This window comes from Papio anubis, chromosome 1, assembly GCF_008728515.1.
Source record: "Papio anubis isolate 15944 chromosome 1, Panubis1.0, whole genome shotgun sequence".
NCBI lineage: Eukaryota > Metazoa > Chordata > Mammalia > Primates > Cercopithecidae > Papio > Papio anubis.
Genome location: NC_044976.1, coordinates 217,163,527 through 217,175,608, shown reverse-complemented (window position 1 = coordinate 217,175,608; position 12,082 = coordinate 217,163,527). Strand labels below are relative to the sequence as shown.

At 38.4% G+C, this 12,082-nt stretch overlaps 1 protein-coding gene across 1 annotated transcript; it reads right to left on the bottom strand.

Annotated features, from left to right (window-relative positions):
• Window positions 1-4,345: 4,345 nt before the first annotated feature.
• Window positions 4,346-7,886, bottom strand: LOC101013726 (olfactory receptor 14K1). Its single transcript, XM_021933666.2, has one exon. The coding sequence runs from the start codon at window positions 5,492-5,494 to the stop codon at window positions 4,550-4,552; it is 945 nt and encodes a 314-aa protein (XP_021789358.1). The 5' UTR covers window positions 5,495-7,886; the 3' UTR covers window positions 4,346-4,549.
• Window positions 7,887-12,082: the final 4,196 nt, after the last annotated feature.

Genomic DNA, 12,082 nt, shown 5'->3' with positions numbered 1-12,082 from the left:
ATAAGGGCCAAAAACTATACCATGCATATATATGACATGAGCAGTGGCCAAGGTAGAACTTCAGAGAAAAAGATGCAGTCATTTAAATGTTCATATGGTTAAAAATAAAATTTGATGCCTACTTTACCCAGTGTGCAAAAAATTAATTAGAGGTTGATAATTGATCTAAAATTTAATGGTAAAATATAAAGCTTTTAAACATAATATAGCAGAATATATTCAATATTTCTCATGAGGTTAGAAAAATAAACCTTCAGTGAAACAGAAAAAGACCCAACCATGAAGGAAAATTTTTACCAATTACAACACACTTAAAGACTTACATTTCCATGAAGACAGTTAAAAAGACAGGCTCTAAGGTACAAGCACAAAAAGACACTGGAAACTCGTATAACCAACAAAGGTCTCATACCCAAAATATTTTTTTAAACTCCTATAAATCAATAATGAAAAAACTTGAAGAGGCAGCACACAAAAAAAGGCAATGCCAACAAACATTTGAAAATGTGTTCAAAATCATTAATTATGAATGAAATGCTTCTTAAACACATAATGAAATGTCCCTGCAGACCCATCAGAATGGCTAAAATTAAAAGACCTGCCAAATATCAAGTAGTCCTGAAACTGCAGAACCATAGAAATTGTCATAGATGTTTGGCAGAAATAAAAGTTGGTGCAAAACTTTGTCCCTTGAGGCCAATCTCTGGCTGGGCTGGAGGGTCCAAGGTGCTCCCAAACCACTGGCAACAGCATTCTGTAGGAAATTATTGGGGACTGCCGCTATAGAAGCTCCAGTGGAGGCCGCAGGGGCACCATAGGTGGGGGGTGTTCTGACATGGTGCTCTGCAGGTGGGGGCACTCCAGAGAGGGGTGCCATGGGTCGGGGGCGCTCTGCTACGGGGAGTTCTGCTGGGGGCGCCATAGTCAGGAAGCCCTCCAGTGGAGGGCTGTGTGGGCAGGAAGTGGAACACTAAACTTTCACTGGAAATAATTTGTATTTAGACTTTATGAAATTTGAAGTGGACAAAAAATAGATTTCCAAACTCTGGTTGTTTCAAGCACACTTAAAAATGTTCCAATAAATGAATCAACTATCGATTTTTAAATGCAAATTAATTAAAAGTACTAATTTAGCTCCTTAGTGATACAAATTATATTTCAAAGTACACAGTAGTCACATGTGTCTAGTGGTGCGATATTTGATAGCATAGTTCTAGATACATTTAACTTGAAAAATTACTTTTAATTGTAGAGTTCCTATCTCTAATTAAATAACCTACATCTACTTTCCAGTGCATATTTTTGACTTATGTTCCCCTTTTTGTGTCTTGCCCCTGTCCTTGTATCCTCTTGTTGTTTTGCTGTCTCAAATCATTATGTCCACATATTAGTTTCCTAAATTTGTTAATGGAAAAATCAAATATTTCTAATCTTCTTAATTCTCTATTTTATTATCATATTGATTGATTATCTTCTGTCATATAGCCCCAGTGTGCAAAAAATTAATTACAGATAGATAATTGATCTAAAATTTAATGGTAAAATATAAAGCTTTTAAACATAATATAGCAGAATATATTCAATATTTCTCACGAGGTTAGAAAAATAAACCTTCAATGAAACAGAAAAAGACCCAAACATGAAGGAAAATTTTTACCAGTTACAACACAGAGAGTAGAAGCTCACTTTCCTTGAACAAGCAGTTAAGTGGCTAGTGTTAGATATTTGATTTAACTAGCTACTGGTGGGGTCTTTTAAATAAGCATCTTGTTATGTCAGATTATATTCTACAATGGTAAACACAGTCTTCACTTCATGGTGTGTGTGTGTGTGTGTGTATTATCTCCAAGAAATTTCAATATTGAGGTATAAGAAAAGCAGACTGGAAATTACATGGTTAAAATAAAAATTACATGGAATTTGAAATAAAATAATAAAGAAATCTGTTTCACACCATACCAAGTTCAGGCTTTTCCATAAACCCACAACAAACTACTGTGAAGAAGCTTTCCAAAAGTGCAATACACATTTTGTTTCAACATTTGAACAAAGCTATTTTTTCCAGATACTTGGAATTCCTTTGAACTGAAATAGAAGTACTATTTCAAGTTACTTTCATCTGTATCATCATTGTAAAGGTAAAACTTTGGAAAACAAGAGTGGGAGGGCATCACAGAAGTGATCTGTAAGCTTGCAGGGTTCTCAATCGTGGCATGTCTCCATCTAATGCACGTGGGTACAGTACAATGAACGTTTCATAAAGTAAGCAGAGAAGTGTCAAAATAGTGAATAAAGAGTTTCATAGCACAACCTATCAGAGCAAACATCAGCAATGTACTCTTTAAACATAAAACTGCATGACCAATAGATTCAAGACAAGTTACAGCTTTTTTTGCTTTGAATGTAAAACAGCAAAAATTCACTTCCTGTTACTACTTCTTACCCTTTTTTTCCATTGAAACTTTGACTGTATCTATATGTATATTTACACATGTATACTTGTGTGATTTATCACTCACTCTTTATGGTTGCTCTCTAAAAATATAGTCATTATCCAGTGCCTTCAGTTCTCAGACACACTTTTTTATTCATATTCCAATTCAATGGTTCTATAACAGGGATTCAACTCAAAGTTGATAAGTTCATTTAATGCGATGTTTATTTTTTCTTAAATACACAAAACTAAATTTATGGTGCATTGAAATGAATTGGCTTAGGATCCAGGCAGTGTTAAAGAAGTAATGACAAAACCATTATATGCTCACCAACTGTGAACTGCACTGTAAAAGTAAATCAAAGAATTTATGCATGAACTTTCCATGCAGGCATTAGATAATCCAGTTTCTGTGTTAAACAAATTTTTAAAATATATTTATTTTCTGTCAAATATTTGTGCAAAGCTCACTAGAAGATATTTAAATTACTTTCTGACATACAATACATACAATGACATACGAGAGTTTAGAGACAGAGAAATGTGTAATTAAGCACTTTCATAATGTTTTGTAGCTAGACTCTAAAAATCTTAGCTAGATTTTAATATTTGGGTAGAATATGGGCAAATAGAAGATTTCATGAGGAAGCTAACATGGACCAAGTTTCAAAGATGCTGTAGTGAGCATACAGAGTTTGAAAGGTATTGCCAAAGGCTAGAAACATATTTTATTACATTCCTAAGTTATGAGTAACATAAACAAAAAGATACTCAGTCTCAGCTGTCCCATCTGCTTAACTGTATTACATGCTGCCTCACATCAGAGGATTAATAAAAGTGGTATATGTGAAAGTGTCTGATACAGTGAAATTAGGCAACAAACGTTAATTTCCATCTCTAGGAAAGAAGCAGAGAGAGGACAAATAGGGTGACAGGACTTTTTCCTGCAGCAAGGAGTAAAAAACAATTCTACACATTTAGGGTATTTGAAATGTTACATAATATATAAGTCCAGAAAATGTAGAATTTATCACAATGTTAGAAACAGTGCTAAATGCTATTTCATTAATTCTAATACATTATGAAAGCAATTTGCACAAGTCAGGAATCAACACATTACACACATTACATAAAACAAAGTTTTAATGAAGAGAAAAATATTCTACTCCAAAACATAATTTATGTTAAAAAAGACATGAGAAAATCATCTTCCTAAATCTTTAGGTAATTGTATAAAATCTACCAAGGACACATGAATCAAATAGGTAAAATGCAATAAAATTGAGTGCATTTTTTAAACTGTAAAAGTAAGTTGAAATCATAACTTTAAGTTAAAATTACAATTTTACCAAATAGTGAAAATCAGAAGCTATAAAGAAAGTCGAATCGATAAAACCTGAGATGCAATGCAAAATCTAGGACAATAATGCAGGAACTAACTGAAGAGAATGCCGGGAAAGATAGGACAATAACGCAGGAACTAACTGAAGAGGATGCCAGAAAAGATGAAAGCTTTTTGAGGAATGAGAACCTCATACAAATCTCATGCAATGCATGTGGATCTTTAGAACAAGAGTAAAAATCATTGAAGGTGTCATAGCAAAACTTTAATCATTTCTACATAATAAAGTGAAGAAGCGGAGGAAAAGAGAAGGCACGGGGTCTTATGCCTGTAATCCCAACACTTTTGGAGGCTAAGACTGACGGATTGTTTGAGGTCAGGAGTTCAAGACCAGCCTGGCCAACATGGGCGGAACCCTGTCTCTACTAAAAATAAAAAAATTAGCTGGCCGTGGTTGCACACGCCTGTAATCCCAGTTACTTGGGAAGCCAAGGCATGATAATTGCTTGAGCCTGGAGGCAGAGGTTGCAGTGAGCCAAGATCACGCCCCTGCACTCCAGCCTGGGCAACAGAGTAAGATTCTGTCTCAAAAAAAACAAAAAGTGCAAAAACTTTAGGAAAATACTTGCTTTCTATTTCTATTAAAACTGACTACTTGAGATTATCAGTAGCAAGACTCCATGACATTTTGATCCCAAAATAGAGATAATTTTAAACAGCTAGTGGATGGCAGAACCACAACAAAAAAAGTTACTTCCCAGCTTCAACTTCAGTCATCTTTTCATTACCCCACTGCTTCTAACATTCCATAGGACTTTACTCAGAGCAGACTTAATGTCCTTGTTCCTCAGACAGTAGATAACAGGGTTCAAGGCTGGAGGTGCGACAGAATAGAACACAGACACCAGCAAGTCTGGAATAGACGGTGCATCAGATCCTGGCTTTAAATAAGCAACAGCACCTGTTACAAGAAACACAGTGACAACAATGAGGTGAGGCACACAGTTGGAAAAGGCTTTGGATTGTCTTTGTCTTGGTGATATCCTTAACACAGCAGAGAAAATGTACACATAGGAAACTACAATGCAAACTAAACATGAAAATGCATAACAGACCCCAATGGTCACACTGACACTAATGATGCCATGTTCTTTAGAACAAGTAAGCTTCAGTAGGGCAGGGACATCGCAGAAGAACTGATGTATCTCCTTAAAGCCACAAAAATTCAGAGAGAATGTTCCAGCTGTGTACAAGAGTCCCAGGGCCCCTCCGTTGAGCCAGGACAGAGCCATCAACTGGACACAGAGCCCTCTGCTCATGACAGCCTCATAGTGCAGGGGGCGGCAGATGGCAGCATAGCGGTCATAGGACATGGCAGTGAGGATGCCAATCTCTGATCCAGCCAGCAGTACCACCACGAAGAGTTGCAACACACAGCCCAGGAAGGAGATGGAGTCAGTGGAGGTGACAGAGTTGAGGATGGATTTGGGGACTGTGGCAGAAATGAGACACAGGTCTAAGAAGGACAAATGTCGGAGGAAAAAGTACATTGCCATGTGGAGACGGTGGTCAAGAATCGTGAGGAGAATGATGACTAAATTCATCAGCACAGCCGCAAGGTAGATCAATGAGAAGAGCACAGCGTGTAGCCTCAGGAGCATCCAATTCTCAGTAAATCTCATAAGGAAGAATTCCATCATCTGAGTCTGATTGGTCATAATTCAAAATTATAAGGGCCCTATTGAGTAAAGGAAAATAAGTGTCATACAAATATTAAAAAATATCATTTGTTTCTTCATTTATTGAATGAAGGTATGTATAGCATCAAGAGCTAGACAAAAAGTTTAAAAATATCAAGCAATTTATATTTCTCATCGACTCGTGTAAAACAATTGTGGGTATATCAGTCTAACACTTAGTAGTCCTGGACTAAGATTCATTGTGAAAGAAGCAAAGAACTTCACTCATCTCCCTCATTACTTGAAATGACTTTTGAGTGATTTTATTTCCATTGGGAATTACAGGGTTGGCTATGCAATTATATATAACTATAATAGGGCATACCTTTTCATGCATAAATATCCTAGTTAATGTAGTTTTGTGTGTATTAAATGTTATGAATGAAATTTCTGCTTGCTACTTACTGCAGTATTTAAAATAGTCATTATCATCAGGTGATATTCTAATTTACTATCCCCTTCTCACTGAAGGATATTAAGATTATTCTCCCATTTTTGCATTAAAGTTTACTCCTTTGGTGAAAATGTGATTATAGTATCATTTTTTTCTTTCTTTAGTCCATATACATAGCATAGCACAAAAATTAAAAAGTACTCAAGTTATTTCCACAAATCAGTTTTCAAATATATAGTGTCATTTTTCATGAAAAGAACAAAACCTGAGACTTAGGCAGATGATTAACATAATATTCTCGGAAGGGTTTAATTAACCACAGGAAGCGACAGACAGGGATCTCTACTGCATCTAACCAGAGATGCGGTGTGCCTCTTACGTGAAAGACATTCAGAGCTTGTCATGTGAGATCACTCGCACTCCCCGGCAGGAGGGAGAGTTCTGGCCATGTTTTTCCCTCAGATCATCTTGTCTTTAGAACCTCTCTTGATTTTACTTTAGTATCACTTCAATGGCAATTTTTTCACCTTCCCCTTTGCTTTCCAGGCCATCTCTAAAACACACAGAACAGAAAACAGGATGGACGGTTTGCTAGTTTGGAAGTAGCTCTTAGGGTGTGCAGACACTGCTCTAGGTTTTATTCTCCCCAGCAGGTCAAACAGAGGAGGCTTTAAGTTTGGGGCAGCCGTGAGTTTGCTTATGTTAAGTTGTAAGTCAGGCTCCCCATTATTGCTCTAAAGCTACGGCCAGTGCTTTTTCCAACAATAACATCCAAAGTTTGCAACATAGTATGAGATTTCCATTTGCTCTTGAGTCTTTTCAACTTAAAAAATATTTTATTTTTGTAGACACAAGAGGGTCTCACTTTGTTGTTCAGCAGTTTTTCAACTGAAATAGAAAGTAGCAGGCGATTACAACATACATTCTCCCCCTTCCCTATTCACACACACACACACACACACACACACACACACACACACAGCTGAGAGGATGAGCAAGAATAAACAGAGCTTTTCCAGCATGAGCAGTCGTACCTCTAACCTTCATATAACACGTCCATTTCAGTACAGGTGATTTTCTGAGAACTGAATTAACAAGTGATTTGAAGCTGAAAACGGACCAGGCATGGTGGTTCATGCCAGTAATCCCAGCATTTTGGGAGGCTGAGGCCAGAGGATCTCTTGAGGCCAGGAGTTTGAGACAAGCCTGGGCAACAAGATGAGATCCCTCTATGTCTACAAAAATAAAATAAAATACTTTTTTTTAATTGAAAAGACTCATGAGCAAATGGAAATTTCATACTATGTTGCAAACTTTGGGCATTCTTGTTGGAGAAAGCAATAATGGAGAACCTGACTCATAACTTAATGTGAGCTAATTCATGGAAGCCCCGAACATAAAGCCTCCTCCGTTCAACCAGCTGGGGGAATAAAACCTGGAGCGGTGTCAAAATACCCCAGGAGCTACCTCCAAACTAGCAAACCATCCATCCTGGTTTCTGTTGCATCAGCCTGTGTGTTTGAGAGACGGCCAGGGTAGCTCAGTGAGTAAGTGTCCTTTTGAGTTCCTCCCACCCCAGTGATGTTTGACTTCGATGCTAGATTTTTATCCCTTCCATCTCATTTTTGATTATTTCACATGATTACATATGAAATGAGTGATATCATCAGTTTAAAAGTCTGTGTGCTTTTCTTTACAGACAACATTAATAACAATAAAGCTTTGCCTCATTATATTTATATACTTATTTGGTCCAGGGAAATTCCACATAATTTATTAAAAATATGCAACCTGAGTCTCAATCAATCTAAAACTTGGAAAATACTTACAATGCACAAAATAATCCTAAAATCAAGGGGTATCTAAGGAGGCTGGGAGAATAGGGTAAGTTCAGGTTTATATGTTTCTTTACCATTTCTATATCATATTAACAACAAATTTTGTCACTTTTGTCAGGAATATGAGGAATGGAGAGAATGAGAGAGCAAACAGGAAGAGGAGAGGGGAGGGGAGGGGAAGAGAGGGGAGGGGATGGGAAAGGAGGAGAGGGAAGGGGACGGGAAGAGAGGGGAGGGGAGGAGAGGCGAGGGGAAGGGAGGGGAGGGGAGGCCTATATGGAATCTTCAGCTCCGGAAAATATTTCTATTCTTGAGTAACATCAATAGAAGCAACATTCATAACAAAGGCTGGTGAGAATGCTTTCCCAAACAGTTCTACATTTGTTTAAAATAATTTCAGAAGATAAGAAAATAAAAATGAAATGTCTAAGTAATTTAGGACTTCTTTTCACAGTTTTTGTTCAAAGAGAGCTCTAGTTTTCAATTCTTAGGGAGATCTAGAGAACGCTGCAAACAGTTTCCTATAGCTTACTGATTCCTGCTTCAAGACCCCAGCTCCCCGGGTTAAACTCACAATGATTTCGATTGACCATTTCTGTCCTCTACATATCAGTATTTGTTTCTTTTGTGCAGTCTCCAAGCTCTGCTTGATGTCCTCTGTTTCAGGCACTTCATTCTCTATGAAGGAGCAAGGCTTTTAAAGCAGCTTTAAACAGACTTTCATCGACTACATGGGACTCTCCCCGGAGGTCACACTTTTACTTGTGCTTATATTTTATTTCATAGGATTTAAGGCCCTGGAGGCCCAGCTCTTCACTCCCACCTCAGATCTGAGAGGTGATGCCACTACCTTTTCCTCCAGTGAGACAGAAAAGGAGATCTTTCTGGGTCTCAGGAGAATAAACCTTTATTTATTGCATCCATAATATGTGACTAGTGGATCCTAGACATTCATTTGCATGTAACAACTTAAATTTAGGTGTGTGTACACAGAATCGTTAAATTGAGTGTAATAATCTCAGTCCAGTTTCAACTGAGAAGGACACTGGGAGATGCAGTGCTCTGACTTCGGGGTCTGTAGCAGGGATTTGTTTAAGTCCTTGAGCCATCACAGTTCTCTTGCATCTTTCTTTTCCCCTCTCACCATAGATTTAAGCCTCCAGTGAAGATAGCATCCCTGCAGATTCTCACAAATGAGTAGAGATGCCTGTATAGAAAGTTCCCAAGAGCACTGAATTTCCAACTTCGGTTTCATTCTCAAGTGATGCCAGTGGCATCCTCGTGAGCACCCTACGAGTTCAGGCTTCTCTCTTGGAAGTGGCAACAAAATGAAATTCAGCAGAGTCTTCTCCAGGGTTGGGATGAGGTGCAGTTTGTTTTCAGATTTTGATCTTGTAATATTCTTCTTATATTCACAGAATTTCCAGTTATTTTCTCATTAGTTTGCTTTGAATGACTGACTTTGTAGATATCCTGGTGGACACAGCCTCTATGCTGCCTAGAGCTTGTTGCTGTCATCCAGCAACCTCTTGTGGACACCCCACGTTCATCACGAAGTTGATGTTTAGATTGGACCTTCTTCATCATTTTATGACATTTCATAAGAGACATATGACATCCAGCCCCATAGGACACCATTATCTACATTTTAAAAATTAGCTTACCGATTTTTAAGTCATTCCTAGGGATTTTGACAGGGACTGAATCTAGATTCAGTAGATCTAGAGTGGTAGATTCTAGGTTCAGTAGTTCTAGAATCACAGTGTAGAAAACACTGTAATTGTAGCAACACTGAGTATTTTGAGCAATAAAGATTGTATATTCCTCCATTTCTAAGTTTTTAAAAGATTCTCAGAAACATTTTGTTATTTTAGTACACATCAGTACACAAACCCCAAGCTCATTTTGTTAAATTAATCAGTAAATACTTCATGAGTCTGATCCAAATCTGTATTTGTTTGTTCAGGCTGCCATGACAAAATACTACGGATGGGGTGACTGAAACACGCCGCCGGTGAGTGGCCGTTTCTCACCATTCTGGAGGCTCCACGTCTGAGATCAAAACGTCAGCTGCCGGCCGGGCACGGTGGCTCAAGCCTGTAATCCCAGCACTTTGGGAGGCCGAGACGGGCGGATCACGAGGTCAGGAGATCGAGACCATCCTGGTTAACACGGTGAAACCCCGTCTCTACTAAAAAAATACAAAAAACTAGCCGGGCGAAGTGGCGGGCACCTGTGGTCCCAGCTACTCGGGAGGCTGAGGCAGGAGAATGGCGTGAACCCGGGAGGCGGAGCTTGCAGTGAGCTGAGATCCGGCCACCGCACAAAAAAAAAAAAGAGAGGGACAGACTAAGTCTAAAAAAAAAAAAAAAAAAAAAAGTTGCGTCAGCTGCCTTGGTTTCCTCTGAATCTTCTCCTCGCACTGCAGATGGACGCCGTCTTGCTGCCTCTTCCCATGGTCGTCTCTGTGCACGCGTGCCCCCAGGGTCTCCCTGTGTGCCCTAATCCCTGTTCTTACAAGGCATCAATAAATTTAGATGGGGGACCACCCTAAAGGCCTCACTTTATCTTAATAAGTTCTTATAAGATTTTTCTCCAAATACAGTCACATTCAGAGGTATTGGAGGTTAGGACTTCAACAGATGAATTTTGGAAGGACACAGTTCAAACTGTAACATAATATAAATGGTATTGCTTTTGCTTTCCATTTCCATTTGTTTTTTTTTTTTAACACCATGTCACAGACTGATTTTTATCATGCAACCTTCTTAACTCACGTAGTAGCTCTAGTGGCTGTTTTGTAGATTTCTCAAAATTTCTATGTAGATATTTATTTTGTGAGGAAAAGTTGCACTTCTTCATTTTCTTTTTTTTTTTTTTCCCCTCACATTTTTTCACTACTTGGCGCTAAATAGAGGTGTTGAGAGAATAATCCTTTTTGATCCAGATCTACAGAATAAGCATTCTGGCTTTCAGCATTAACTATGATACTAGTTGCAGGGATTTGTCTTTTGTTCATTTTGTTGGCTTTTGTTTTTGTTCTTCTTGGTTTTGAGTTAGCAGACAACTTATTCAAAAAGACTATTGCAATAGAATTTCCCCAAATATGATACCTGTAGTCGTCTAAATGGTCAGGCAGAAAGGGCTTTTGTTATATAGGGAGAGTGAGGAAGGCTAGAGAGGACATGGAGTGAGGGAGTAGAATGAGCAGGTAGCATGATTGAACAGATAAACAGGAAATGTCTTTCCTTAAGGTTCAGAAGGTTTGTAAAATAGGAATGGTTCCATAGTCCAATGCATTTATTTGGTTTTTGTTTCTTTTCAGATGCCTTTCATCAGTTTAAGAGGTTACCTTCAATACCAGGTTACTGAGGATTTTTGTCACAAATTTCTTCAAATCTTTCAAATCTGTTTTCTGATAATCAGGTAACTGTATCTATTCATTTTTTTGTCTTTAGTCTGTTATTATGGAAACTAATCCTTAAATCTAGAGAGACAGGTGAATATAGAGAGTCACAGCTAAGATCTGCTAAGTAGGAATGAAAGCCACAGAAGTAATAAACTGGAAGGGTCATAAGTTTTGATGAATTTCCGAATGCTCTCAGGATGGTGTGAGAGTAAGAAACTCCTGAGGGCCGCAGTCTCAGGGTGACCTCGTACTTTCATCGGTTTTATATCTAGCAACCCCACTAAGGTTCTCAAATAAAAAGCCAAGGAAGAATCCTTCCTGGATTGCCAAAAGGGTGGAAAAAGTAACTATAGCATGCCCAGAGCCTTCCCAGATCAAAGGACCACCGCAGGCAAAAAGACCCTACTACCAGCATATCCTGCCTGGGGGAAGGGCGGGCTGAGTGTGAAAGCCAGACTTTCAGACTTGCTTCTTCACTTAGCAAAATGCATTCATCTATGTTGTTGTGTGGATATCTCATGACGTTTTACGCTGATTACCGTTCTACTGTATTGTTGAAGTATACTTTATCCACTCACTTGCTGAAGGACTACTTAGATTCTTTCAGTTTTGGTAATTATAAGTAAAACTTCTATAAGCATTTATATGCAGGATTTGTTTGGGCATAACTTTTCAAATCACTTGGGTAAGTACCAAGGGACCAAATCACTAGGTCATTTGGTAAGGCCACGCTGGGTTTTGCCAAAAGAGAGGTTTTACTTCCAAATAAGAAGGACTAGGAAAGAGGTCCTCAGACCACTCTTTTTCTCCAACAGAAAGCACATGTGAAACCTAAACATAGTACAAAAACACCTGAATAAGTGCTGGCAGACTGTGGCCAAAGTTTTCTGTTCACTTGGAGAAGTGTCATAAGGGCACTTAACCAT

Excerpts from the sequence above, each read along its gene's own strand:
- LOC101013726 (XM_021933666.2), bottom strand. The coding sequence starts at position 5,494 with ATGACCAATCAGACTCAGATGATGGAATTCTTCCTTATGAGATTTACT.